The 25,139-nt window shown below is 44.2% G+C and overlaps 1 protein-coding gene across 18 annotated transcripts in view; it reads left to right on the plus strand.

Moving 5' to 3' along the window:
- Positions 1-25,139, plus strand: part of NRXN3 (neurexin 3) — a 1,692,180-nt gene that overhangs the window by 104,395 nt on the left and 1,562,646 nt on the right. For 8 of the 18 annotated variants that reach the window (XR_003795953.1, XR_003795956.1, XR_003795955.1 and 5 more), the window contains 2 exons: positions 16,035-16,064; positions 18,832-18,843. The exons of 5 other annotated variants lie outside the window; for them this stretch is intronic. Coding sequence is in view for 9 of the 13 variants with exons in the window: in XM_029238319.1 (XP_029094152.1) it covers positions 16,035-16,064; positions 18,832-18,843 (42 nt within the window). In the remaining 4 variants the exon portion in view is untranslated. The remainder of the gene's footprint in view (positions 1-16,034; positions 16,065-18,831; positions 18,844-25,139) is intronic. 5 more of the 18 variants (XR_003795954.1, XM_029238315.1, XM_029238317.1 and 2 more) reach the window with 1 other exon arrangement.

Below are 25,139 nucleotides of genomic sequence, written 5' to 3' on the forward strand. Positions count from 1 at the left end.
CTGTTCTAGGTACTAGGGATAAAACAGTGAACAAAACAGGAGACCATCCCTGTCCTCATGGATCTTTTATTATAGACAGGGGAAGACAAGGAACTAAAAAAATATATGTATCTTTATATATATCTATATATAGATAAATATACACACATATATACAAACATATATACATCTTATATATGTATGTATATAATAACATGTCTGTTGTATCAGGTGGTGGGTAATAAGTGCTGTGGAGAAAAGTGAAGCAGGTAAAAATGAAGTTGCTAATTTAAAGAGGGTGGTCCAGGAAGGTCTCTCTGCTAAGCTGATGTTTTCTAGGATACTTCAAGTGAGGGAGTAAGCCCAACATCAAAAATTTTGTTTGTAAAAGTGCCACTTGGCTTAACCTCTTCTCTTCCTGGTTCACGGCAGAGATGACCCAGGGTCTCCACTTAGACTTGTGCGTATTGTGTCCTGCATAGCGGCTGCCAGCTCAGGGAATGCATGGAGGCCAAAATCCAATCTGTGCTTTGCCACGCCTGCACCCAGGGGCAGGCCTCTAACCTGGGGGCACCTTTTCCTAATTCTCACAAAGGTGCCCTACTGGTCCTGGTGGGGTGAAACACTAAGGACCCATAGGCTCCCCTCCATCTCTTCAAAGGGATGGAGGTCAGTGGGGTGACCCTACCTTAGAAATAGCAACTATCACTAGCACAACACTGCACTATCTCAGTTTCATGGCCATTATCTCATTTTGTTCTCTTAATAATCCTCTGAGGTACATTGCCTGAGCGCCATTTTTCTGTTGAGGAAGTTGAGGTCAGGAGGTTAAGTGCTGTGCTGAGGTCACCCAGCAGCTGAGTAGCAGGACCAAGTGGGGATTGCAGCCTGATTCTGAACCTTGCACTCTCCATTCTGCCCTTGAGGTGTCAAGAGCTGATTGCCAATCTTGTCACCCCGTTGACCGTTGCTTTTTTTTTGTGGGTTCTGAGCCTGAAGCAAATCACAGGTCCAGAAACTTCGCTTGTGGCCCCGGCCGTAGCAGGAGGCAGCCTGAGCTGCCCGGCCCTGGCTGAGGTCAGCGGGCGGCCTCCCGTTCTCCGAGCCCCTGGCCAGGCAATCTGGAGCCAGCAGTGCTGTGGCTCCGAAACAGGAGGCCTTTAGTGGTTCTCTGATGTTTTTTTTCCTTCCGCTCAGGAAGACAAATTGGGGATTTTATGAGCCAACGTAACTATTTACCCAGGGGCCGCTGGAATACTATAAAGTGACGATTGATTAATTGATTAATTTTACATGTTGAGGAGATTGCTGAGAAGTAACCCTACTATAAAATGCAGTTGGAGATGGCGCCTGGCAGGCAACACCTTTCCCAAGGTCCAGGAGATGAGCTGGGGACTCAGAAAGAGTGTCCTGGTAGGAGAAAAGGGGCAAGCGGTATTTCGATGGACTTCTGTGTGGGAAAATCCACAGCCCGTCCTCCTAGTCCTTGGGAAGGAGGTTCAGGATAATAAAATGGCAAGAGGGCTTCCCTGGTGGCACAGTGGTTGAGAGTCTGCCTGCCGATGCAGGGGACACGGGTTCGTGCCCCAGTCCGGGAAGATCCCACATGCCACGGAGCGGCTGGGCCCGTGAGCCATGGCCGCTGAGCCTGCGCGTCTGGAGCCTGTGCTCCGCAACGGCAGAGGCCGCAATAGTGAGAGGCCCGCGTACCGCAAAAAAAAAAAAAAAAAAAAAAGTGGCAAGAGGCATTTGTGGCCTGCTGGCCTGAAGGAGGTGAGAGACTCTCGGCTCTGATGCCTCCCATGCATTCCCTTATCTTCACATCAGCCCCTCCAGGTAAGCATTGTCATCCTCGCTCCAAAAGAGAGGTTCACGGTCGCCAGCTGCCAGCGCAAACCAGGATCGCAGATGGCTGTGCCTCCAAAGCCTGTGCCTTTTTCTTCAAAACCCTGGCATTTCCAAGGCAGAGCTGTGGGCCAGGGGTACATCTTGTCTGTGTGTGCATTCCCAACTCTGCACAGTGCATGGCACCATAGTAGGACCTCAGAAGTACTTCTTGAGCTGAAAGTGTGGCCACAAGCACCAGGGGCAGTGTGGGTCTGTAGGGTCCCGAGACACGTTGGAGCTCAAAGGGTATCCTGTCTAAGGATTGTAACTCTTACTTTTCAGAGGAGGAAATGGAGGCCCAGGGAGGGGAGGGGCATCTCCAAGGCCATGTAACCCATTTGTGGCCCTGAAAGGATGACTTATCCCGTGCTCCTGGCCATTAGGATCTGCCCTTGGGCTGCCTGTGGGGCAGGAGTGGGCAGTCCCAGCCCTGCCAAACTGTTTGCCCTCAGTCGTCTCCCCACCCCTGATGTGTTCTAGAACTCTCTGCCAAAGGGAGAGGAAGTGCTTTGGAGGTGAGGAAGAGGATGGGGTAGAGGAGGATCTCAGAGGCAGGGAACAGGGCTGGGGCCTGTGCTTGTGAGACCCCTCTCAACCTCTCCCCCAGAGACTCTCTCCCCAGCCGTGGGCTGGGGTGCTGTTTACGGTGCTCCAATAACAGCTTCTCTCTCCTCGGAAGGGATAATTTCTCAGGCTCTGCCTGCTGATTAGAGCTGGAATTTAAATGAAAAGCTGTGACCTTGTGGAAGTGCCCTAGTTATTCAGAGGCCTGATGAGGAAGTAGGCCTCTTGCTTCGGTCCACCGGAACCCTGGCAGGCGTGGGAGGAGGGGCTCCTGTCTGCCGGGGCCCAGAGGGGGCCTTGGTCCACGGTTGCTAGAAGCAGCTGACAGCCTTTGCTCGAGCCTCCCTCTGCCTGCTCTTGATCTCTGCCCCTTGTTGTCTTCCTCCTCCAGTTTAAGTCATCTCAGTGCTCTCCTTGGAGAGGGGACCTGCTGATTTGTCCTGAGCCCTGCTATGTCTCCAGGGAGTCCCTCGTCCAGCCTGAGGGACACCGTTCTTCACCCGAAGCCAGAAGGCAGTGCCTGACACACTGCCTTGTGTTTATGGACACGGAGGGTTTGCTCTCGAAGCTTGCTGCTGGGAGAGGGGATCTGACCCACAGAACTAGCAGCATCAGCCTCGCCCAGGAGCCCGTTAGAAAGGCAGGATCTCAGGCATCACCCCAGACCTGTGGAGTCAGAACCTGCAAAGACCAAGAGCCCCAGGGGTCTGCCCATTAAAGCTGGAGACACACTGACCCAAAATTCCCTGTCTCTTTGGGGCCCACAGGGCCGTGTTTACTGAGGAAGGTGCATTCCACCTTGCTAAAGCCCTGTTCCTCATCTCTTCTGCTGGGCACAGAGTGAAATATCCACTTTCTGGGTTGATAGGAGCTAAGAGGAAGAATGAGATTAAGGAAAGGGAAGGGAATGAACACTTAGCAACCACTTGGTCTGTGCAGGTCTCTGTTCAGGCACTTCCTATATATGTGAGGCAAGGTAGCTGCCAGCTTTCACACGGCCTTCAAGCTAAGGTTGATTTTTCACTTTTTAAATAGTTGAAAGCAATCAAAAGAAGAATAATTAGTGATGCAGAAGTTTTATGAAATTCAGATTTCAGTGTTCACAAAGTTTTATTGGAACACAGGCACGCTTGTTCATTTCTGTATCATTTATGGCTGCTTTGCAAAGGCAGCTTGGAGCAGCTGCAACACAGACACTATGGCCTGCAAAGCCTAAAAGATTTATCATCTGGCCCTTTACAGAAAAAGTGTGTCACCTCTGGGTTAGGGCACAGGCTTGGAGCCAGATGCCTGGGTAGACATCCTGCCTCTATCTCAGCACAGTACGGCCTGTTCAGCTTACTTTTCCTTTGTGGGCCCTATTTACCTCATCTGTAAAATGGGGACAATAACTACCTACTTCATGGGGCTATTGTGAAGATTAAATGAGCTCATGCATGTCAAGTCTTTAGAACAGTGCCTGGCACATAGTAAGCAATGTATAAATTAGCTATTATTTTAAGTTATCTTGCTTGATCCTTTCCACATGTGTTTCTATTTTACAGATGAAGATACTTAGGCTCAGAGAGGTCTAAAAACAAAAGAAAACATTCTTTTCCTGTGTCTTGGCCCCCCTAACTGTTCAGAGGATGCTCCCACTGCTGAGCTGTAGACACCTCTAAACACACCTGCTGTTTTCTCCTTGTCACACACTCTCTCCCATCCTTCCTGATCTTTATGCATTCAGTAAAGAGGTCCCTCAGACTTAGATCCTGGCCACCATTGCTCTCAAGTGAGGCCAAGAAATCCCAGTAAGAGGGCGGAAAGCGGACTGATATTTGTAAAGGATCCACCATGTGCCAGGTCCCTACCCCTTCACAGATGAAGAAACTTAGTCTCCAGAACATCGCATCCTTTGCCCAAGGCCAGAAGCAAGTATGGTAGGTATCAAGATTTTTTTTTTTTTGCCGTACGCAGGCCTCTCACTGTTGTGGCCTCTCCCGTTGCGGAGCACAGGCTCCGGACGCGCAGGCTCAGCGGCCATGGCTCACGGGCCCAGCCGCCCCGCGGCATGTGGGATCCTCCCGGACCGGGGCACGATCCCGTGTCCCCCGCATCGGCAGGCAGACTCTCAACCACTGCGCCACCAGGGAAGCCCCTGGATTCTGTTTTTAAACCCATTTCACCATGAGCAAACTGACACTCAGGGATGTTAACTCATCAGTCCCACCCAGTAAAAAGTGGTGGAGCAGGATGCAGACCCTGGTATGTCTGGCCCTGGAGATGTCTCCTATGGAGTTCCAGCTAGAGTGTTCACCCCACAAAGGTACGCTACTCCTGTACTTGGATGGTCTCAGCCTAGAACAGTGCCAGTACATCACAGGCACAGAGTAAACCCTTGCTCAGTGAATGAATAGCGCTCAAGACTCAGTTCTTAGTTTTACCCCACACCCCTTTAAAAGACAGGCTGCTTTTTTGTTGGGGTTCACCCTGAGACAGAAGGTAATTGAACCAGTGTTTATTCAGTGCCCATCTTGGGCTCAGCTCAGTGGGGAATGCGGGCTGTAGGGAAATCCACCACTGCTGTGCGTAATTGGATTGGAAAGGGGCCCTTGGCTGGGCTAACAGTGCTCAGCTTCCAGCCAATTGCCCGGCTGGGGCCTGGGAAGAGCCCCTTGGCTCCTGTAGCTGTTCCCGATGAGTAGGTGTGAGTAAGGAGCTGCTTGCCAGCGTGCCTCCAGCTTCGGCTATAACTCAAAGAAGCAGATCACTAGGCCCTGGTGCCTTTTTCTAGAGCCTTTTAAAATCGCCTCCTTTGCTCTCTTAGCAAGGCAGACTCACCGGGGTGCTGGTGATGATCCCAGTTTATTTCTCAGTTCTGGAGGGCAAGGTCAGGGTTAGAGCTGGAAAAACCATTAAAGTGATCCTGTCGTCTCAATGGGATAGTACTGCCCCTACCCCTGACCCTGCCAAATGTGTAGGATGGGTATTTGTTGCTCCAATAATGAGGGGGCATTAGTGGCATTTAGGAGGAAGGGACAACAAATGCTAAATGTGCTGCAGTGTATGGGGAAGCTTCATTCAAAGATTGTGCTGTTCAAGATGCCGTTGGTGAGACCAAAGAGGAACTATTCTAGATTAATTCCTTCTTTGTACAGGAGAGAAAACAGGCCATAGCACTTCCCTGTAATTCGGCTGAGTCACACAGCCTATTTATGGCAGCACTGGAGACCCTCCCATTCCGAAGACCTGCCTAGGAAGGTCTGGAAAGCTCCTGGGCTAAGCTAGTCAGTTTGTGGGGCTGGGCCTCAGGAGGAGTGGGGCGATGGAATACAGCTGATTGTTGAGGACAGTGGGTGCCCTTATGGGGCCACTTAGCTGACTGTGCCTCCCCATGGAGGGAGGCATCTGAGGACGCCTGGGTAGGCGGTCTGCCGGTGCTGCCAGCTTACTGGAGAAGTGATGTTGGCAAGAGATGAGAGGGGGGTTGGAGGAGAGAGGGCTTAGATATGCCTGTCTCCTGAATAACAACAGCAGTGACTACAAGCTTTTGAGCCCTTCCTACGTGCCGTGAACTCTGCTTAGTGGTATCCGTATGTGCTTGCATGTGATTGTCACAGTGATCCTGAGAAGATATCTTACAGGTGAGATGCAGTTGTTTTACAGGAAAAAGGCACGGAATAGTTAACATGCTCAAAATCCCCGTTAGCAAGAGGTAGAGCTGGGATTTGAATCCAGGTTTTAGATTGTTTAGAGCAGTGGTTTGCAAATTCTGGTGAGCATGAAAATCACCTGGAGAGTTAATGAATGCGATCCAGGCTCATTGAAGTAAGACGTTTCCCCCAGGTACTCTGATATGACCAAAGTTTGAAAACCAGTGTTTTAAAGGAAAGGGAAGGGACTTAAAAACTTCAGCATTAACTGCTGTTTTATACCCTCCATAAATTAAGGGAAGCAGGGAGGTGCGGGTGAGGAGATAGAAGGGAGGATGGGATGAATGATCCCCCCTTTGTCTGAGCTCCATGGCACCTTAGGTCACGGGGCTAGTAAAGCCCTCATCATAATACACTCTGCTATAGCCAGCTGTGTATTGTCCCCCACATGCCCACATCGGCCACTGTGGGCTCTTGAAGGACAGGGAGTCCCTTATTCTTGAGAACAGAGACTTATCCATGCCTGCATCCCCACTGCTTGCCATCTTGTATGTGTTCATAAACTTTGTTGCTAGAATCAGCATTTCAGAGATGGAAAGGAGCCAGATGGTTGTCAAGGTTCTTTGTGCACCTAATTTTTGAATCTCTTCTATAAGAGTTTATTCAAACTTGGCTTGAACCACCACAGTGATGAGTAACTCATTGCTCCTTTAGCCATTCTGTTCCATTCTAACAGCACTGAGTGTTCACAAGCTCTCCTTTATTCTGAGTCACTATAGCTTTCACCACCTGTATTGCTTCCAGCCCTTGGAGACACACAAAATAGATCTAATTACACTTCCAGTGTTTGAAGACAGGGCTTTTGTCTTTAAGGATTTTCTTTTCTAAAGGCTAAAACATCTCCAGTTTCTTTGGGCATTCTCATACAAGGAGGGTTTTCAGCTCTTTCATCCAGGTCGTAGTTCTCTGAAAAAATAACATTGTTTTGCTTCCTTTCCAAAGAAGGATGCCCACACCACATACAGTGTTACAGACATGCTGCAACCGATTCATTATAGAGTGGTAGCATTGCTCCCTTTTTCTAGACTCCCTACATCTATTAATGGCAGCATCAAACACCTTACTTTTTAAAAAATGACTATAGTATTAAATTGAAATTAAAGTCACTGAAAACTTTTAAGATTTTGTGTGCACTGCTCCTAAGCCATTTCTCTCCCCTTCCTGCACTTGCGCAATTGGTTTATTTGACTTAGACTCGGGGCCATTCTTTGATTTTGTCAAATTCATCCCTGGATTTTTAAAATCCAGCACACCATGGTCTATTTGGATACAGTTAATTCATCTAGCACATCTGCCCACCCTTCCAGCTTCATGTCATTCATGAACAAAGAGCTATTTTAGAGAAGTTCATGACATTTGGAGAGCAAGGACTTCCTCTTCTTTGGGAAGAGTCTTTTCTAGAAGCCATAATTGCTGATGCTTTAACCCTTAGAGTGACAAGCATGACTGCCTTCATCTCTCTTCCTTCCATGGTATTCATGAAAAAAGAAGCCACACCCACCCCTCCAGAGAGGTGGAATAGATTGGGAAGGTGCTACAGACATTCTTTCCTCTTCCCTGTGGCTATGCCATACAGACACTGTTGGTGATTCATGGGCGCCATTGAGGAAATACTTTCTGTTCAGTCCAGGTCACCATGCTGTAAGAACAAAGTTGGTCTAGAGGCAAATAGTGAGTGCGCTAGCACAGTTACATCCAGCAAAGGACTTAGTGGTGAGAATGGAATGTCGTGGCATCATGGAAGGACCAACCCAGAGGCACCTGCCTTGGAGAAATAGCAACAGGCTCTCCTCTGGAAACTCTCACCGTCATCAGTCCAACTATTCACTTCATCCCCAGTATTGTTCAAGGCTTGTGGAAAAGCCAGACTCATACAAGTAAACGGTTGATCTTCTGTTCATGTCAGTTCATGATTGCTGTTGGGTGGTTTGTTGATGCCTCGTTTCGTGCTTCAGCCTTTTTGATTATGGGTGGTGTTCTCGGGGTATCAGTTTGAACCATTTTAATTGTCATTTTTGTAGGTCAAAACCAGTCAAATAGTTTCATATGGTTCAACCCAGTAAGTAGTTGCTTGGCCTCTTCAGAAATCATCTTGGTTCACAGAAACTCTATGTCTTAGAGTTGGAATGGATTCTTGGTGGTTATCTTCTAAAACCCCACTTTGACTCTCTTCTGTGGCATTCTGGCAAGTGAAATATCCCCTATTATTCCACCCTCATCTTGCAGAATGCACTTGGTCCTTTATCTTGCATGCGCAACTTTTAAAATGTTTGAAGGTAGCTCTCATGTCCTTACCTAGCTCTCTCCTGTTTGGGCTGTGCGTAGCAGTTCCTTCAGCCATTCTGCATGTGACATGCTTTTGGACCTCTTAGCATCTGATTCTTCTCCTTTGGATATGTCTACCACATTAATGCCCCTCCTAATGTATGGCACTGTTCTCTGAACCAGAACCCTAGGTTTTGTGGTCAGTGATAAGAAGAGGTGGGACTTTTGACTTCTTTTTATGTGTGATTTTTGGGGGTTGGTGGGCGTAGTGGGAGGTTGTGCTTAAGTGCCACAATTGATATTTGCCCCTTAAAATTAAATTTTGCTTTTGCCTGCTCACATCTTTTGGGCCCTAATTCCGATGACTAAAGAGTTAGCTATTCCTTTCAGCTTTAGTTCATTACAACATCCAGACAGCATGTCATGAATGTTCTCAGCCAAGTCATTTATCAAAATGCTGAGCAGGTCTAGGCTCTGCTGTAAGCCACTGGAGAACCCCAGACAGGACAAGGAAACTGAAGTCCACGCTGAAGCTCGTGATGAAGGTCAGGAAATTGCCTGTGGAAGGGCTGGTCTGAGACACGACTGTGGAAGTAGGTGGAGCTTTCCCTCAGGCCCCGCCTCTTCCCCTTAAGCATCCTTCTCCCCAGTCCCAGCCTGTCCCCTGTGTCCTCCCCTGCCCATGGTGGCAGACTTCCTCAACCTGTGGCTGCGTGTCTCCATCCTTCCTTCTCACATGTCCCTGTGCCACTCCTGTCTTTGGAGAAAGATCTTAAGCTTGGCTTCCTGATGATCTGGCACACAGGGCAGTGCAATGACTGAGGAGTCTGAAAGCAGCTCATGTTCAGATTTGCATTTTAATGAGGGAAGTTGCTTAATAACCCCAAGAAATGACCCAGGAAAGGAAAAGCTTCATATTTTAGTAGAATCTGGGGATGGAGATTGAGGAGAGGGAGATGGTGGCCATTTATGTAAAAGGGTTTCCCCAGGGCACCTTAAATCATGCTACACCAGAATCATAAATGAAGTTGAATTAATGTCCAGACACTATTTTCTGCCCCTGAATTCTCCAAGACATGTCTCCTCCCTTCTCCACCAGCACTGAATTAGACAGGGTAGCTAGTGTCATGGTTACCATCCAGCCTGCAGAATCCACCTGCTGGCTTAGAATCCACATTTCACCACTTATTAAGCAGTGGGATTTTGGCTGTAGGTCTTGGTTTCCTTACCTGTAAAATCAACATTATAGCAATGACTTTCCCATAGAGCTGTATTTAATAGCGTGACACATAGCCATGCCTTATATATAGCAAACAGTCAACAGATATTAGCTACTGTTATAATTCTTTTTACCAAATTAACTGAATTTCCTCTCTTTTAAGTGCTTAAAATGCTAAGATGTGTACTTCTTCTTTCCCCTTCTCTTTTCCAAGTTCCCAAGCACCCTGCAGACACGATGGTTACCTGTGGCTTCTCTTTCTGTCAGGCCCCACCCCCTACCATCTTCACCATCTCCTTACTTCCTCCAGAAACATAGGGTGAATGTCTCCATTACCTTCTGATTTTATGTAATTACTCTTTTTAAAAGTCCTTGTGGCTTCATAAAAATTCAACGTTGGCACTTGGCACTTACAGCAATTAGTGACATTTCATTTCTCTACTTCAGTATGGAAAAAGAGATGATATGTGTGGATTTTACAGGGGGAGAAAAGTTACCCTGAAAGTGAATGAGAGAAAAGCCTTGGCAGAGATAACTTGCTTTTTCTCCCCCCCACAAATCTCTCTCTCTCTTTTTTTTTCCATGAGTGACTTCCTTCTTCCCCTGAAATACTTTTCCCAATTACCCAGCCAAAATGAAGGAAGGAAGGAGGATTAAAAACCATCTGAGGGGGTGGGATATTATAGGTTTGAGGGGGACACAGTACTAGCTTAAATGATGGAGGCCTTCAACTTCTGGCCTGGTTCCTGGACATTGCATCTTCCTTTTGCCTGTTTCAGTAAATGTTTTCTATTCTCTATATTAGTCATTTTCATGACAGGCTTCATGATGGCCACAGCCACTTACAAATGACTTTGCTTTCGTAGCCATTTCCATTCTCCTGAGCTGCAAAAGCAGCTATCTCCATAGGGATTTTCCCAAAAGGTATAACATAGTTTAGAGGGCCATACGTATATTTTGCATATAATCTACATATGATTTGCAGTCTGTTCTAAAGCAGTTTCAACTTTGCATGTCTTACCTACTGATGATCTTTTTCTCTTCTTGTTCTTGTATGTACCCTGAGAACCTGTGCACCACAGATAGATAGGCACAAGAAGGGTGGGACATAGCACTAGAAAGAGTGAAGAGAAGGGTAAAAAATCTCAGACATCTTTGTGGGATCCAGAATGGTCCCTGGATCCAGCTAGGGTAGCACTTTGACAGTGTGTGACATCTACATAGGAAACATTTCAGTTGCTTTCTAATTTTTATAATTATTTTAAAAAAGGCATTGTAGTTCCATAAGAATTCTATATTGAAAATTCTTAATATCCTGACTATCAAAGGCTCTTCCGAGCTCACTTCCTGTTCGCTACCCTCCATTAGGTGAACTTTTATGGAGCTGGCTTTTGAATCTTCATTGAAGATCTATTCAAATTCAGAGCTGATGGTGGGATTGTTTTGGAAAGATGTGGTCCCCTTTGATTCCCTGAGCCCCCGTTCCAGCCCGTATCTTGTCTTTTAGCAGCCCTGAACATCAGGTTCAGATTAAATGCCAAACTGCAAACCCAGCCAGGTGCTTGTCCCAAGGCTGGCTGTGTGGTCTGCGGGGCTACTGCTGACCCTCTGTTTCTGAAATTGACAAGAAGGGTGATCTTCATTCCCCTCCCCCCGCCCCGCTTTCCTCATCAACCACATACATAACACAGAGCCAGCATAGATCGCTTTTCCTTCCTTGCTAATTATATCCTTCTCAGTTAAGATTTTTTTTTGAGCATTATTTTTCTGTATCTATATTGGAAAGCCATACAGTTCCTTTTTCTTTTTGAATGTAAAATTTTACTTTAGTGTTGAATATGCATGTAAAAAAAAGAACCTCCAGGATATCTTAATATCCCCCATCCCTCCCAGGTTAAGACTCAGTGCTCTGGCCCCTTTTTCTTTGAGGATTCATTCACTTACATGGGCACAGACCCTCTCTTTCATGAAGTGGAGGTGATACACTTTCATATTTGTCCTGACTTTCTTGCAGACCTTAGTCCCATACTGTTAAATGCACCTTAGACATTTTGCTTGAGCGATTCTTCTGTTTCTTCAACTTATCATGCCTAAAACAGAACTCATTATCGCCCTCATTCCAAATCCATCTCCCAACTCCATCCCACCTTCCTATTTCTGACAATGCTTCACTCAGTCTCCCATCCGTTCTTCCCCTGAAGCATCTCATCGGTCACCCAAAGCCTGTTGAATCTTCTTTTCCCCTTTTCCTTCCTGCTGCCATGATACTAATTTAGGCCCTCTGCCTATGACAGATCTTTCTGCCTCTATTTTCCCTCTAATCCATCCTGTCCACACCATTGCCAAAGCAACCTTCCTCAACATCATTTTCCCTGGGTCATTCTCCTGCCCACAAGCCCTCAATGTCTCCCATCAGCTGCAGGATCAAGTCCTTTTTCTTTAGCCTGGGAGCTCAAGGCCTTCATACGATGATTCCATACTTTGATCCTTAGGATCACCTTTCACTTCTTCCTCTGATGAACCGTTTGTATGTGTTCATTGTTATTCGTACAGCACGCATTACATACCTACCACATGCCTGGCAGCGTCCTGGGTGTTCCAGAAAGTTGACATGAAAGTCCTTATAAATGCAATTGGTGGTCTTGGGAGGTAGTGGTGTTAACCTGGCACGTCCTCCGTTGCTCTTCATCCTAAACCGTCTTCCAAGGCATATTGTAAATCCCACTTGCCTCCAGAAACCTCTGCTGCACACCCAGGGCCCTCCTCACTGTCCTGCCGTCCTTATTGTCTGAATTAATCATTTGACGCTTACCAGTTACCCATCATTCATTCCTCATTCACTCACCAAATACATACGGAACACCTACCGTGTGTCAGGCACTATGCTTCGTGTTGCCTCACACATCGGTATATTTTTATAGCATAAACAAAAAAAAACAATAACCCTTATATAGTCCTTACCATGTACAGGCACTGCTTTACATATATTCATTTGTTTAATCCTCAAAACAACCTATGAATTTGGCATGATAATTATCCAAATTTTACAGATGGGAAGTCAAGGCACCGAGATGTTTAGCAACGTTCCTAGGGTCACAAACTAGAAAGTAACAAAGGTGGGATTCAAATCTGGCTCTGAAGTCCTTGATCTTAACCCTTACCCTTCACTGTTAGGCACCACTATATATATATCATGTGTATGTTTGTGTAAATATAAACACACACACACACCTTCCCAACTAGACTCTAAACTCTTCGAGGTTGACAACTATGTACCATACTTGTTTGCATCCCACTACCTTATGCAGCCTTTACATATAGTAGGTACTTGAATCACTTGTTTGATTGATTCTTGTTTCTTCCATTCACTTTTGGGGGGACCTGAGGTCTTTTTGCAGCAAGTAGGAGGGTTTTGGGGTGGAAGGGGAGAGAAACAGAATTTCAGAATAGACCTAGACCCTCTGGAATTCCTGGTTTCCAGTTCTTAACTCTGCAAGCTTAGGGGGTAGGTTTGTATAAGAGAAGATACTAATGTAAAAGCTCATGAAAGTGCAAAAATTCAAACTCAAACCATATTAAGTTTACACAGTTTCTCCCCTCTCTCATGTTATTTCCTGTTATACTTGTTTATGTCTGTTTTGCTTTGTTGCCTACAAAACTGAAGTTTTGACACCAGGATCTCAGATTTGCATTCCTGTCCTGATATTTCTATTTAAGATTTTCTGTAAGTTGAAGAACATGTACATTTTATTTGAGTCACAATACTGCAACTACATATGTAGCTTAATAAAACCTGACAAGTACATATTTAAATTTTAAAACACAGGTGGTAGATATTTGCATTTTAAAAGGATTCTTCCTTTTACAAAAGTTTCCACTGCAGGGTTCCATTATATATCCAATTCCTCTTAGTGCATTTATCATACAATTTAATTTACCAAAATTTGATTTATATGTCACTCTAAAGGGGTAGCTCTCAAGTTCTAGTGAGCACAAGAATCACTAGTGCGACTTATTTAAAATTCAGATCTTTCCCTATCTCCTCCCCAAGATTCTAATTCATTAGGACTTGGGTGGGGCCCAGGCTCTTCACTGTTGATAAGTATCCCCAGGCGGCTGATACAGGTGGTCAGTGAAATGTGTTTTGGGAAACACAGCTTCAAAGAAACACAGGTAATACATAAATGGGCCCAGCTGTAGGGGCTTCTCGAGAGCTCTGAACACCCTCTGAATACCAAGTGTCCCCTTTCCTCTTCATTTGGCAAATTTTTGTTTACTCTTCTGCCTCTCTTCTACTCACACCTCCTAGCTGCCAAACATCTTTAATTGGAGGTATAAAAATGTTTGTCCTTTCATTTAAAAAATGAAAGGACAGTTATCTCAATAAAGCCCCCAGCTTTATTGAGATAACTGACATAGAGCATTGTGTAAATTTGAAGTAGATAATGTGTTGATAGATACACTCTTATGACACACCTTCATGTCATCACATAGTTACCATTTCCTTCTTATGGTGAAGACATTTAAGGTCTACTCTCTGAGCATTTACGTTTCAAGTACACAATATAGTACTGTTGTCCTTTTATTTTTAACCTCCGTTTTGCTCTTAGGGATCTCTTTAGATCTTCCTTATTCTCATTTCTTGATGCTGACAGCCCTCCTGTGAATTCACGCACCTATTCTGTACCCGTTCCCCCTTCACCTATGCCACCGACCTGCCCCAGGCCCTCCCTCTTAGTGTGCTAGATCCGGATGCTGAAGGCTATGGCTTGGTCCAGAAATATCAGGCATTTTATGAATAGTTACTTCTGCTGAGGTTTCTCTTAGTCAGATCTAGTGCCTTTGTTCTTTCTTCTTCTTATCCCCTCCAAATACCCCTGAAATACCAAAACTTAATTTTTTAAATAAAACAAATTATGAGAATGACTTGCTTTGGCATGATTCCCTTCCTCCATGAGTATTAATATCCTAGGCCTTGAGAGATGAATGCCAGAAATGTACATTTAAAATACGATAATAGTTTAATGAAATTTGTTTAGAAAAAATGACTGACATTTATGGCACATGTATCTATGTATTTAATATATCATTGATCTTTAAAAAGTCAGTTGCTTGACCCATATTTTGTCTTCGATTACTTCTCTAAATCTCTAGTTATCTCCAAAAACATTTACAGATTTCCATACTTTATAGAGATTTTTCTCCTTTATTAATCTCCTATATCCCTGAATTTTACTCTGGGTAAAGTTGAGATGACTCTGGGGTGATCTCCAAGTAACTCCGGTAGTAATAAAAGCAACGGAAGAGCAAAGAGCCATCACGGTTGGCTACTGGTTGGAAATCTCTTCTTTTAATAGATGTATCAGGACTTATGCTTCCCTTGAAGTAATGAGCTCTTAAGAGCCTTGTGTGACTTCCATAAGAACATAGTGAGAGGTTCTGCTACTTGTTTATTGGGCCTCCGTGTACCTTCTTTAATCCATTCTGTGCTTGGCTAGGCCTCTGTAATCAAAGGTGAGGGACTTTCTAGGAAAAGTTGGCGGTGGAGGAGGGACAGAGGTAAGGGGTGTGGTTGTCACTGGGTGAAAGCAAGGATCATATGGAGGTAGTTTCAGGTTGTCTAACTCTTGAACGCAGGAACTCATTTTTAAAAAAAATATTTATTTATCATTTATTTATTTATTTAGGCTGTGCTGGGTCTTAGTTGCAGCATACGGGATCTCTAGTTGCAGCACGTGGACTAATTAGTTGTGGCATGCGAACTCTTAGTTGTGGCATGCATGAGGGATCTAGTTCCCCGACCAGGGATTGAACCTGGGCCCCCTGCGTTGGGAGCGTGGAGCCTTACCCACTGGCCACCAGGGAAGTCCCGCCGGAACTCATTTTGTATGTTCAGTGTGGTCCAACTTTTGTAGAAGCGACTACTGTATCTAGGGGGAAAGAAAAGTTGGATGGTAATCTCTGGATGTGGGATTACAGCTGATTTTTTTTCTTTTCTGAATTTTCCAAAGTTTCTACAGTGACCGTGTATTATTATTAAAAACAATTTAAAAGAAAGAAAGAAACCTACTTTGCCCAGCACCTGGAGTCTGTTTCCTAGGGTACCTAATCTTTCATAGATTTATCTCAGATCCTACCTGTTGCATAGAAACAATGGTGAAAGGAAAGTTCTCGTGATGTGGCCGAGAGGTTCAGCAAACAAAAGACTGACCTTGAACTGGAGGGCCCGGGACGTTCTGCCCTGCATTTTAGTGCTCGTTGCATGCTCCTCAGTATGTGTGGATGCCCCTGCCACTCCTTCCACTCAAGATTTAAGAGAAGATTGCCTGGCATTTGGGATTCTAACTTTGTCTTCTTTCTTTTATCCTTCCCCTCCCCCCCACACCCCCACCCCCGACTCCTCTTCTCCCCTCTCTTCCTTCCTCAAGGCCTCTCCCACCTCATGATGAGTGAACAAGGTAGGTGCTCTGTGCTTGTGGTGCTGCAGCTGCCTGAATTGCTTGCCTTCGTGCCTCTGGCTGGTCGCTCAGAGCCTCATCATCCCTGGCAGGCCATTTGCTGCCTGTCTCTCCTACCATGGGCCAGGCTGGCAGCAGGGCCATCCTGCGGTGGGGGGCACCTTTCCCAGTGCATCGTGGTTTCCTGCCCCCATCACCCCCTTGGCTTCTCCATTATGCACCATCATTTGTCATCCTGAGCACTGGCTCTGCCGGGCTGCCTCCAAGAGAGAAGCATGAAACAAGCCATGACGGTGTCGATAATGGGGGTGAATGAAGCTAATTTCAGAGCAACAGAGCGGTTAACTTCTTCCCTAAGCCCCATGCTGGGGCCCCAGGTTGGGGGAGAGGAGCTGGGCTTCTCTGAATTTCACTCTGAGTAAAGGTTTGCTTATTGTCTTCCCCTCCATCCCACTGCCCATTGTAATGACTTTTAGCCCCAGAGCCCCGAATGGTCAAAGGGAACCCTTGGGGGTTTGACTGTTTTCAGTTTTGTATAAAAGCAAAAACCACCGAAAGAACATGCTAATGTCCTCATGGCGGGATTCTAACTCATTATACACCCTGAAGAAAACTGCATATAAAGATCTGTAAATTCAGCATCTACAAGCTAAAATATTCAGTTATGCAGGAAATGAACTGCGCAGGAGATTCAGCTCAGCTAAGCACAGGGTGGGCTGTGAATGAAGCCTTTTTCTCCTAAATAAAAATTTTCCATATTATCAGCCTAAATCAGGATTCAAGAACTGAGCCTACTTAAAATTGTCTTTTTCTTCACCGTTCAATTGCTGCTATTGTGTTTCTTCTGCTCTTTGGAATGATTGCCAGATGGGTCTACCTGCCACGCCCTGACACCAGAAGACTGTACTTTAATTTCTCTTGTCTTTTTCAAAATACACATGGGATTCAGTGCCTTTTTTTGGAGGACCAAAGAAAAGGGAAAGGAGAGGTATTTCCATGTTCTGCTGTTTTTTCTTGATCTTTTGAGTAGGGTGGGGCAGCACGGAAGGACACCCCCCCACACACACACCCATTTCCTTACACTGGATCCATCAGACAGTGTTGCCATAAAGGGGAGTATATGATCAGATCAAGGAACAACCCAGGTCTGAGGGAAGTTTGCTTATGGTGTCCAGGTAGCTGCGGAGGTGGGCAATTGAGGGCATCCTGACTTGATAAGGCAGGACAAGGAGGAAGCACACTTTACCAACAGAATTGTATCCTCCAGACCTGAGCCAAGATCCATGATGTGGACTCTGGACATTTCAATGAACACGTGGTCTGGTATAGGAGCAGATGTCAAAGAACAGAGCTGGACGGAGGGGGTCAGGTGAGTTTTCCAGCGTTAGATGGCGCTCTGGAAGAGGTTGGGATGAAGTCTCTCTATTCTTGTAGGTGAGTGAGAGAAGTTATCCCCCTACAGCAGGTTACGATGAAGTGAATATGAGTAGGGGGTGCTCTTTATGTTGACTTAGTATCCAGGTAGTTTGAGAGAGTTATGCATATCTCTACAGAGTGGTAAGACCCAAGCTCTATGAATTGCTGGAATTTGGTGGCCCGACCTTGATAATAAGTTCCACCAGAAAAAGCAGGCCCTCAGAGTCCTGATGACAAGATGCCCTTCTACATTCTCTCATCTTATGCTCTCTGGTGCCCTTTTGGAGTTCTAGCTTTTACAATGGCTTGGAAGTCTGAGTGTATCATATGGGTGATGTCATAGCATAGAGTCTAGGTAGATGAGATAGGCTGGTGGGGACTTCTTTAATCTTGATTCGGTTTATTTTAGACCCACTGATGAGCACTCAACATTGAAGTGTACATGAGTAGAGAATTCAGACATACTATGTACACATGCTCTGGGGGGTAAGTCAGGAATCTTCTAGAAAAACAGTCTTTAGGCAATGAAATAATGACAGACACGGATATTGTGAATCCCTCTTGAGAGAGGTTTTCAAAAAAGGATGCAGAATTCTTCTGGGTGGTCAGTGTCACTAAGATTTGAAGGTGCAATCTGCTGTTTAATTTGTTTTTAAGAAGGTCCTTTGACCCCATTCCTCCTCCTCTCATTCTTTTCCATTTCCCACCCTTTGTCTGTTCTTGCCCTTGTGATGATTACCTAAAAAGCCAATACTCCTTTCCTTTTCCTTATTCCTTCAACACGAAAGAAGGAGATTTCTGTCTGGTTCTTGCTGAATCTCCAGAATTTGTTTTTGATACCCATAAATAGGTGTGGAAACACTGACGTATGTTGTATGTGTACCACCTATACATGTATGTCATACTCTTGATCCTCATGACTCATATTAATGTTGAGAAAATACAGGAGAACTTAGATTCTCTGAAACTTTCCCTAAACGATTTTACATTGGTTAAGCGTGTGCAGTTTCACATACATGTGGCTATGCAGTGCTTTTGCATGCAGATTTGGTCATGTTTCTAAGGATGGGACTGAGAAGAAGCTAATGGGAAAAAGCTTAAACGTGAAGCTGATGGAAGCAGCCTTGCTGGTCACACTGTTTAAGCAAAACATTGTGCATTTGTTTTGTGCTGCCTTCTCAAGATTGTACTGCTGTTGCCATTACTATTGTGGGTTTTGTTGTGTGTGTTACATTTCTTTGTGTGTCTGCAGTGTGCTGATGTTTTACTCTCCCTGCTCTCTCTCTCTCTCTTGCCGCCTCCATGGTGGACACCATGCTTCCTCTACATAACTGGATGTTCCTTTCTGTAGGTAGAAGTAAAGGTAGAGATCATTTTATTTTTATCATTATAACTATCAATCTGCCTTCTGAAATATTCATGTATACAAGGGGAATTGTTGATTCTGATGAATATAGTCCAGATTTTAACAGTGTTTTTAACAAAAACTAAAAGAAAATAAAAATAAAAAGCCAATGCTACCATTTTCCTTCAATGTACTTCGTACTCAGTGGTTGGGGATCGTTCTGAGTTGGCCTGCCTCCCTCTAAATCCAGGATGAGCCTTACCCATTATGGTGTGCTGTTTCTAGCAGGAATGGGGGTTTCTGAAAGTGGTTGTGCAGTGTTGGGAAGATATATTTTACTTAAATCAGGGTATTCTAAGATCCCCTCCAGTAAATGTATTGAAGGGACAGGAATGATGTGAAATGAAGTGCCAATGTTTCATCACTTGGGAATAACTGGATTCAGGGAGGGAAGGATGATAGATGAGAAAGGGGAGAGGATTGGTGAATAGCTTGAAATTTTATTTAATGTGAAATTTGGGGGATATTTATTGCTCTTTTATCTTCTGTGTTACATATTCTGTATTTTGGGGAGTGGAACTCTTCTGATTGGGGGTGATGAGCTGAGAATGGTGGGACTGGAGGTGTGGAAGAACATAGGAAGGACAGTGCATTACATCATAAGGAAAAAGTGGAGAAAGAGACAACACTGGATTTTAACTTACCAAGTCCACCTTTTGCTGGGCAGTCTGGGAAAAGGAGAGGCGCTGAGCAGATGCGCTTGCTCTGATGTTCCGACATGGCTTTCAGTGCTTCACACCTTTGGGTACCACAGCTCACTCATCCATCCCTAATCAAAGCTGTCAGTGACCTGAGCCTGGAGGACCTGCCTCACCAGCTCAAACTGGATTAGCTGTTCAGGACTGAAGGGAGAGGTTAATTAATAAATTATAAACATGTATTTGCATTTGGTTCTCCCCTTTTCCTTCCTAACTCTCCAGTCCCTATCTCTGTGAAGCCATGTGCCTCTGTTTCCTGTAAAGATTGGCAAATAACAGAAACAGGAAATGTGAATTCTGGCATGAAGATGTTGAAGAAAGATGGGGCTGGCAAGATATTGAAAATGTTGATTTGATGACTAGTCTGTGAACTGGCCATCTCTCATTTGAATTTCATGCCTTTCTTGATTTTTAACAAGTTATGCATGGTTACCTTGAAGTAGTTCAGTCCTGTCACTTTGGGGTTAATCGATTGCCTATTCCTTTTATGCTAATCACAGGGGCGGGGTTCATTCTCAGAAATCTGTCAGGGGAGCTCTTACCCTGTTATGAGCTTGATACCTTTAGAAAGGAGGTGGGAAAGGGGGACGAGGAAGAGGAATAACGATTGAAAGGGTACATCTGGCTGCCCCCTCCACTTCTCTACTTACTGTATTCAACCAGAGGCTTCTAGTGATCTCTTCATAGGCAAAGTCACCAGTCTTTGCCCAGGACACAGCCTTTCTGAAGCATGTGGCACTGTGTCACTTGTCCCTTCTCCCACTGGCTTCTATGAGAACACATTACGGTCAGTCTCCCCTGCCCCCGACTCCAACCCCTGAACCTCTCTCCTTTTCTTTCCCTAATCCCCTAAAACATCCCATAAGATAGAGGTCTTTCGTGTTTTTAGATTTTGCACATGGGTATCTTATTTTCTTTCTCCGGTCACTGCTACTAACACTGATTGATCATTTCCTGTGTGGCAGCCATTGTGCCATGTGCTTTATATGCCTTATCACACTAAATCATCACAACTGTCTTGTGAGGTAGATGGTAGTGTTATCCTTGCTCTACGGACAGGTAGATCAAGGCTCAGAGAGTTAAATAACTTAAGTCAGACGGCTACTAAGTAAAAATGAAACTCAGAATCTGAGCACCTAACCACTACTCTATACTGCCTCTCTTGGGTCCAAGGATGACATCCATGGATATGCCTCCCAACTACCTCCCTGGCACTGACCTGGCTCAAGTTCCAACCTGCCACTTTGCATTCTCCATAACACATGTCCATATAACTGTACTGTCACTTCAGTATTTAAAGTCAACCTTCGCACCATCTGGCCACAAACCAGCTTCCTTATTTTCGTTAATGGTTCTCCCATTTTCCTTATCACCTGGGCTTGAACTCAGCAATTGCTTTCTTTTTCCTTCTTGAACTTTCCTATTCCCAGGTGATGTTAAGAGAGGTTGTTGGGATTCTTTTTTGGAATGTCTCTTGCATCTCTATTTGACACTCTGGTTCAGTTCCCAGTCAGCCCTTATTAGATTAGTGCCCTAGCCTAATTAATCTCTGTTCTCTTCCAGTCTGTCCAGTAACTGAGAACTGCTTACGCTCTGCTGTCCCCCATATGGAGTGCAGGATTAGCTATCTCACTTTCAAAGCCATCCCTAATATGGCCTTTTTACCTTTAACCTTCCTCCCTGTTAATCTTTGATGCAAAATTGATGCCAAATATGATACCATATCACTGTACCTTTCCTCATCTCCTAGTTTTACTTATTCTGTTTTCCTCCCCTATTGACAGTTCCTCCTCCTCTTGTTTCTGCCCATTGAAATCATACATAGATTTTATTTCCTAGCTGATGATGTGAGTGCTCTGCATGCTGCATTCAGATATGAGCTTTCCTTCCATGTCCCCCTCTACTATCCTATATTAAACTTATTTGGGAATCGGGCTACTCCCCACTACTAGATTGCAAGTATGCTGAAGACAAACGTATTCATTTTTTAATGACCAGATGGGTCAAGCATAGGAGGTTATACCAGGAAGGGACTCAAAACCCCTAATCCTTCTTATCCTGCTGTCAGTCATCTTCCTAGAAGGGAAAATAAAGCAAAATTAAAATTAAATCGGATCATGTAGCCAATCTGCTCAAAAGCTTTTGAAGGGTTCTTGTATAATTGTCAACACGCCTTCTCCACTTTTTCTACGATAACTTAGGGTGCTCTGCACTATCACCCCCACCAGGCCCCTTGTCTCGACCTAAAGTCAACAGCTCTCTCTGCCTGAATCCACGCTATGGTTTCCTGCCTCAGGCTTTTCCTCAAGCTCTTATCCTCTTTCTTGAATGTCCTTGGAACACCCTTCTCCCCCTTATCACCCTTTAAGGCTCAAGCTTCCTAGGTCCGCCAGACTTTGTGTTTCTATTATAAAGTACCCAGGCCAAACTGCCCTGAATCAGACTTATTCATGTGTTTCAATCACCCCAGTCCCTGAAGAACCTTGCACCCATACTGCACGTAGCTCAGTACTTTGTCCAGAGTTGTACACCAACCTATGCCCCTTATCACTACCCCAACCAACTGAGCAAAGGAGCCCCAGTGGGTCATGGAGTGGGGCCAGATGTTCTGGCTCCAGTTCCCCCCTCACTCAGGCCTTCTCTTGGCTCTGTGTGTGCAAGTGACAGAGGGAAATGGTCATAGATTACATCAGAATAAAGGTGAGAAAGTCTTTGGATATATTCTTAGGAGCTTGTCAGAGGAAAGAATGCCTCAGATTTGGTCATTCTTTTAAAACTGAGTGATGAAACAGCAAACATGTAGTGGAAAGAATTGTGAAGTTAAATCTACAAAACTGAGCAGGATGTTTAGGCTATAACGATTAATCGCCACATTCAGGAGGTCATTGGGCTGCACTGGGCCAAAAGCAAACATGACTTTAACTAGAAGTAGCTGACCAAAGGAGTTCTTCAGCAATCAGTCTTGGTCAGCTTTTTTGACTTGATTTTGACTGCCTTTGTTTAAGTGTTTAGAGTGTGTTTTGGCCTCCATCCCCCTTTTCTTGTCAGTTGGGGGATTGACAGTCCTGGGTTAGATTACCAAATACTTTCCATTAAAATGAACTTGGAATAGGTGTTGCAGACTCAAATGCCTACAGGGGCTTGACAAGTATTATCAAGGAGCAGATCTTGTAGTAAGAAAAGTCCTAGTGTAAGATCAACAGTAGGGAGTGGTACGGATTGTGGCAAACTGGAAAGCACAAATCCCGTCAAGGGCAGCAGCCTCTACTTTGCTCCAGCTGATTGCTGCCCTGCAAGAATGCATGCCCAGTGTCACCAGAGCCTCAAGATAAGCCAGAGTAGATTTTATAAAAATGTCAGCTCATGGCCTCTTTCTTTCTCTCTCTCTATATGTATACATACACGCATACACTCACATGAGCCAAATGATTTGGCCCGTGAACCACAAGCTTTTGGCCTTTGGCTTGACGAGAAAAGAGGAGTAAAATATTCCTCCAAGGTTTCTTGCTGAATGTCAATAGTTGGCAGCATGCTTGATTAATTTTCGCTTTGCCCACAGCAGTGGTCAGGGCACCAGGAATATTTCCTACCCTTAGCACTACTGCCAGGGAGCCTGATCCATGTGTTGGTTGAAGTTAGTTTTGTAGAGGGGAGTGGGCATGGGTGGAGAGGGTATGGAGAATGCCCAGAATGACCAAGAAGAGAGGTCACTGACACCTTCAACAATTGCCAAGAACCAGCACAACCTGTAAATAGTAAGCGTGGCTAGGGGCCATTTAATTCCTTTTTTCTTTTGCTCTACAGAACTTTTTATCTACTAGACTAGATAGTGTTAATCCTAAATTTACTTTAATCCGTCAGATTTGAGGGACCCCTTCCAATTTATATGTATTTTTCCCCTGTAGATTTGATCATTGGCCTTTTAATGATGAACTAGTCAACACTGGCCAAACTGGAAAGAGATAATTAAGCTACATGAACTTGAACACGATTTCATGTAGATTATATTTTGCTGGTAGTAACATTAAAGAAGCTCATTTTGGGAGTTGAGGCCTCTCTTGTCCCTGCTAGGACACAAGAGCCCTGAAAATAAGTTACTGCTTTGATAGCCAACTGTTTATGCAAATTAGTAAATGCAATGCCAGCTACTAATTATGAAAATAAACTCATCTGTGCTCTATAAATATCTAATTATAATAAAAATAAGGGCAATATTATATTTCCATCTCTTGCCTCATCTGTTTCTCATCCACCACTGATTTGTCCTCTTGACAATGAATAACATCATTTTGTTTTTAAAAGAAGCCTATTTTCCATGTTTTATTATTTTCTTCTAACGTTTTGAAAGTCTGCAGGGGGAAAATAGGTCTATTTTAAATACAAGAAGTAAATTGCTTGATTTTAGCAACTCTGTGTTTTTGACAGTGATATCTAAAATGGTGCTTTAAAATACGAAAAATGTTTTTTCTCCTTCCCTGTTTAGGAATATTCATTGGACACTGAAGAAATTTTTTAAAAGCAGGTGTTTCTTGGAGCATTTTTTAAAATGTGTAAATGTGAACAGATTTATTAGTAAAATGAACAATGGATCAATGGGATGTTTCAATTAAGTTCCAACTGGCATTATATATAAAGGAAAATATTTCTCAGATTTCTAACCAATATGTCTATTTCCTCCTTCTCAATTATCTATTTGGATTTAGTATTTACACACAGATTTCGTTTCTGTGTGCATATATCATAAAACACTTTCTCCTCCAAGGTGAATGGTGACCTACGTACGTGTATAGACTTTTGCTTACCAAGGCAAGTTGGTTAATCTTAAAGGACATATAATTTTCAACTTTGATAACATCTACAGGATGTTTTATTAAATTGTATTATCTTTATGAAACATTTATAAAGAATTCAAGCAGAATGCATTTCCTTATGTGCTTAGGTTTGTCTATGCCATGGTGTGTTTTTCAGGTGTGTGGGGCAGTGTATATACATCTGGGTATAGGTACAATTTGTCCAAATACTTATTAATAGGTTTACACTGATTGAGTATGTTATTACACGTAGCTTTCATTTGTAGAGTACTAAAAATAATTCATTCCAGTGTGATATACATCTGAATTTAGCAGATTGTGTACTTTAACACTTGAAAAGCAATGGTTATTCAGCATTCAACAAATATTGACAGAGAGCCAACAACGGGCCAGGCCACTTGCTAGGTATTAAGTACACAGGGCGGACCCAGGAAATATGGGCCTGTCCTCTGACATCTTGCTAACAGTAGAGTTTGAAAATGGTTTTCAAGTGTCACAACCACCTCTCCTTCTAAAGCCTTACATAAATTCTGCTTTCGACTTATTATTATATATGTAGTCTTAAAATGATTTTATTTATTTTAAAGGGAAACTGTCAGGTAACAATTCAGTTAGCTGACTCCCCACCTTTTAACTTCTCAGAATCAGAAAAGAGAACTTGCTTTGTACGTGAAAATGTTAGGCATTTTTCATTTATTTATTTGTGTATCTTTATTGAAGGACAGCATACATAGTGTAAATAAAG

This window comes from Monodon monoceros, unplaced genomic scaffold (assembly GCF_005190385.1).
Source record: "Monodon monoceros isolate NGI ecotype Baffin Bay Population unplaced genomic scaffold, NGI_Narwhal_1 Super_Scaffold_21, whole genome shotgun sequence".
In the NCBI taxonomy this organism is placed as follows: domain Eukaryota; kingdom Metazoa; phylum Chordata; class Mammalia; order Artiodactyla; family Monodontidae; genus Monodon; species Monodon monoceros.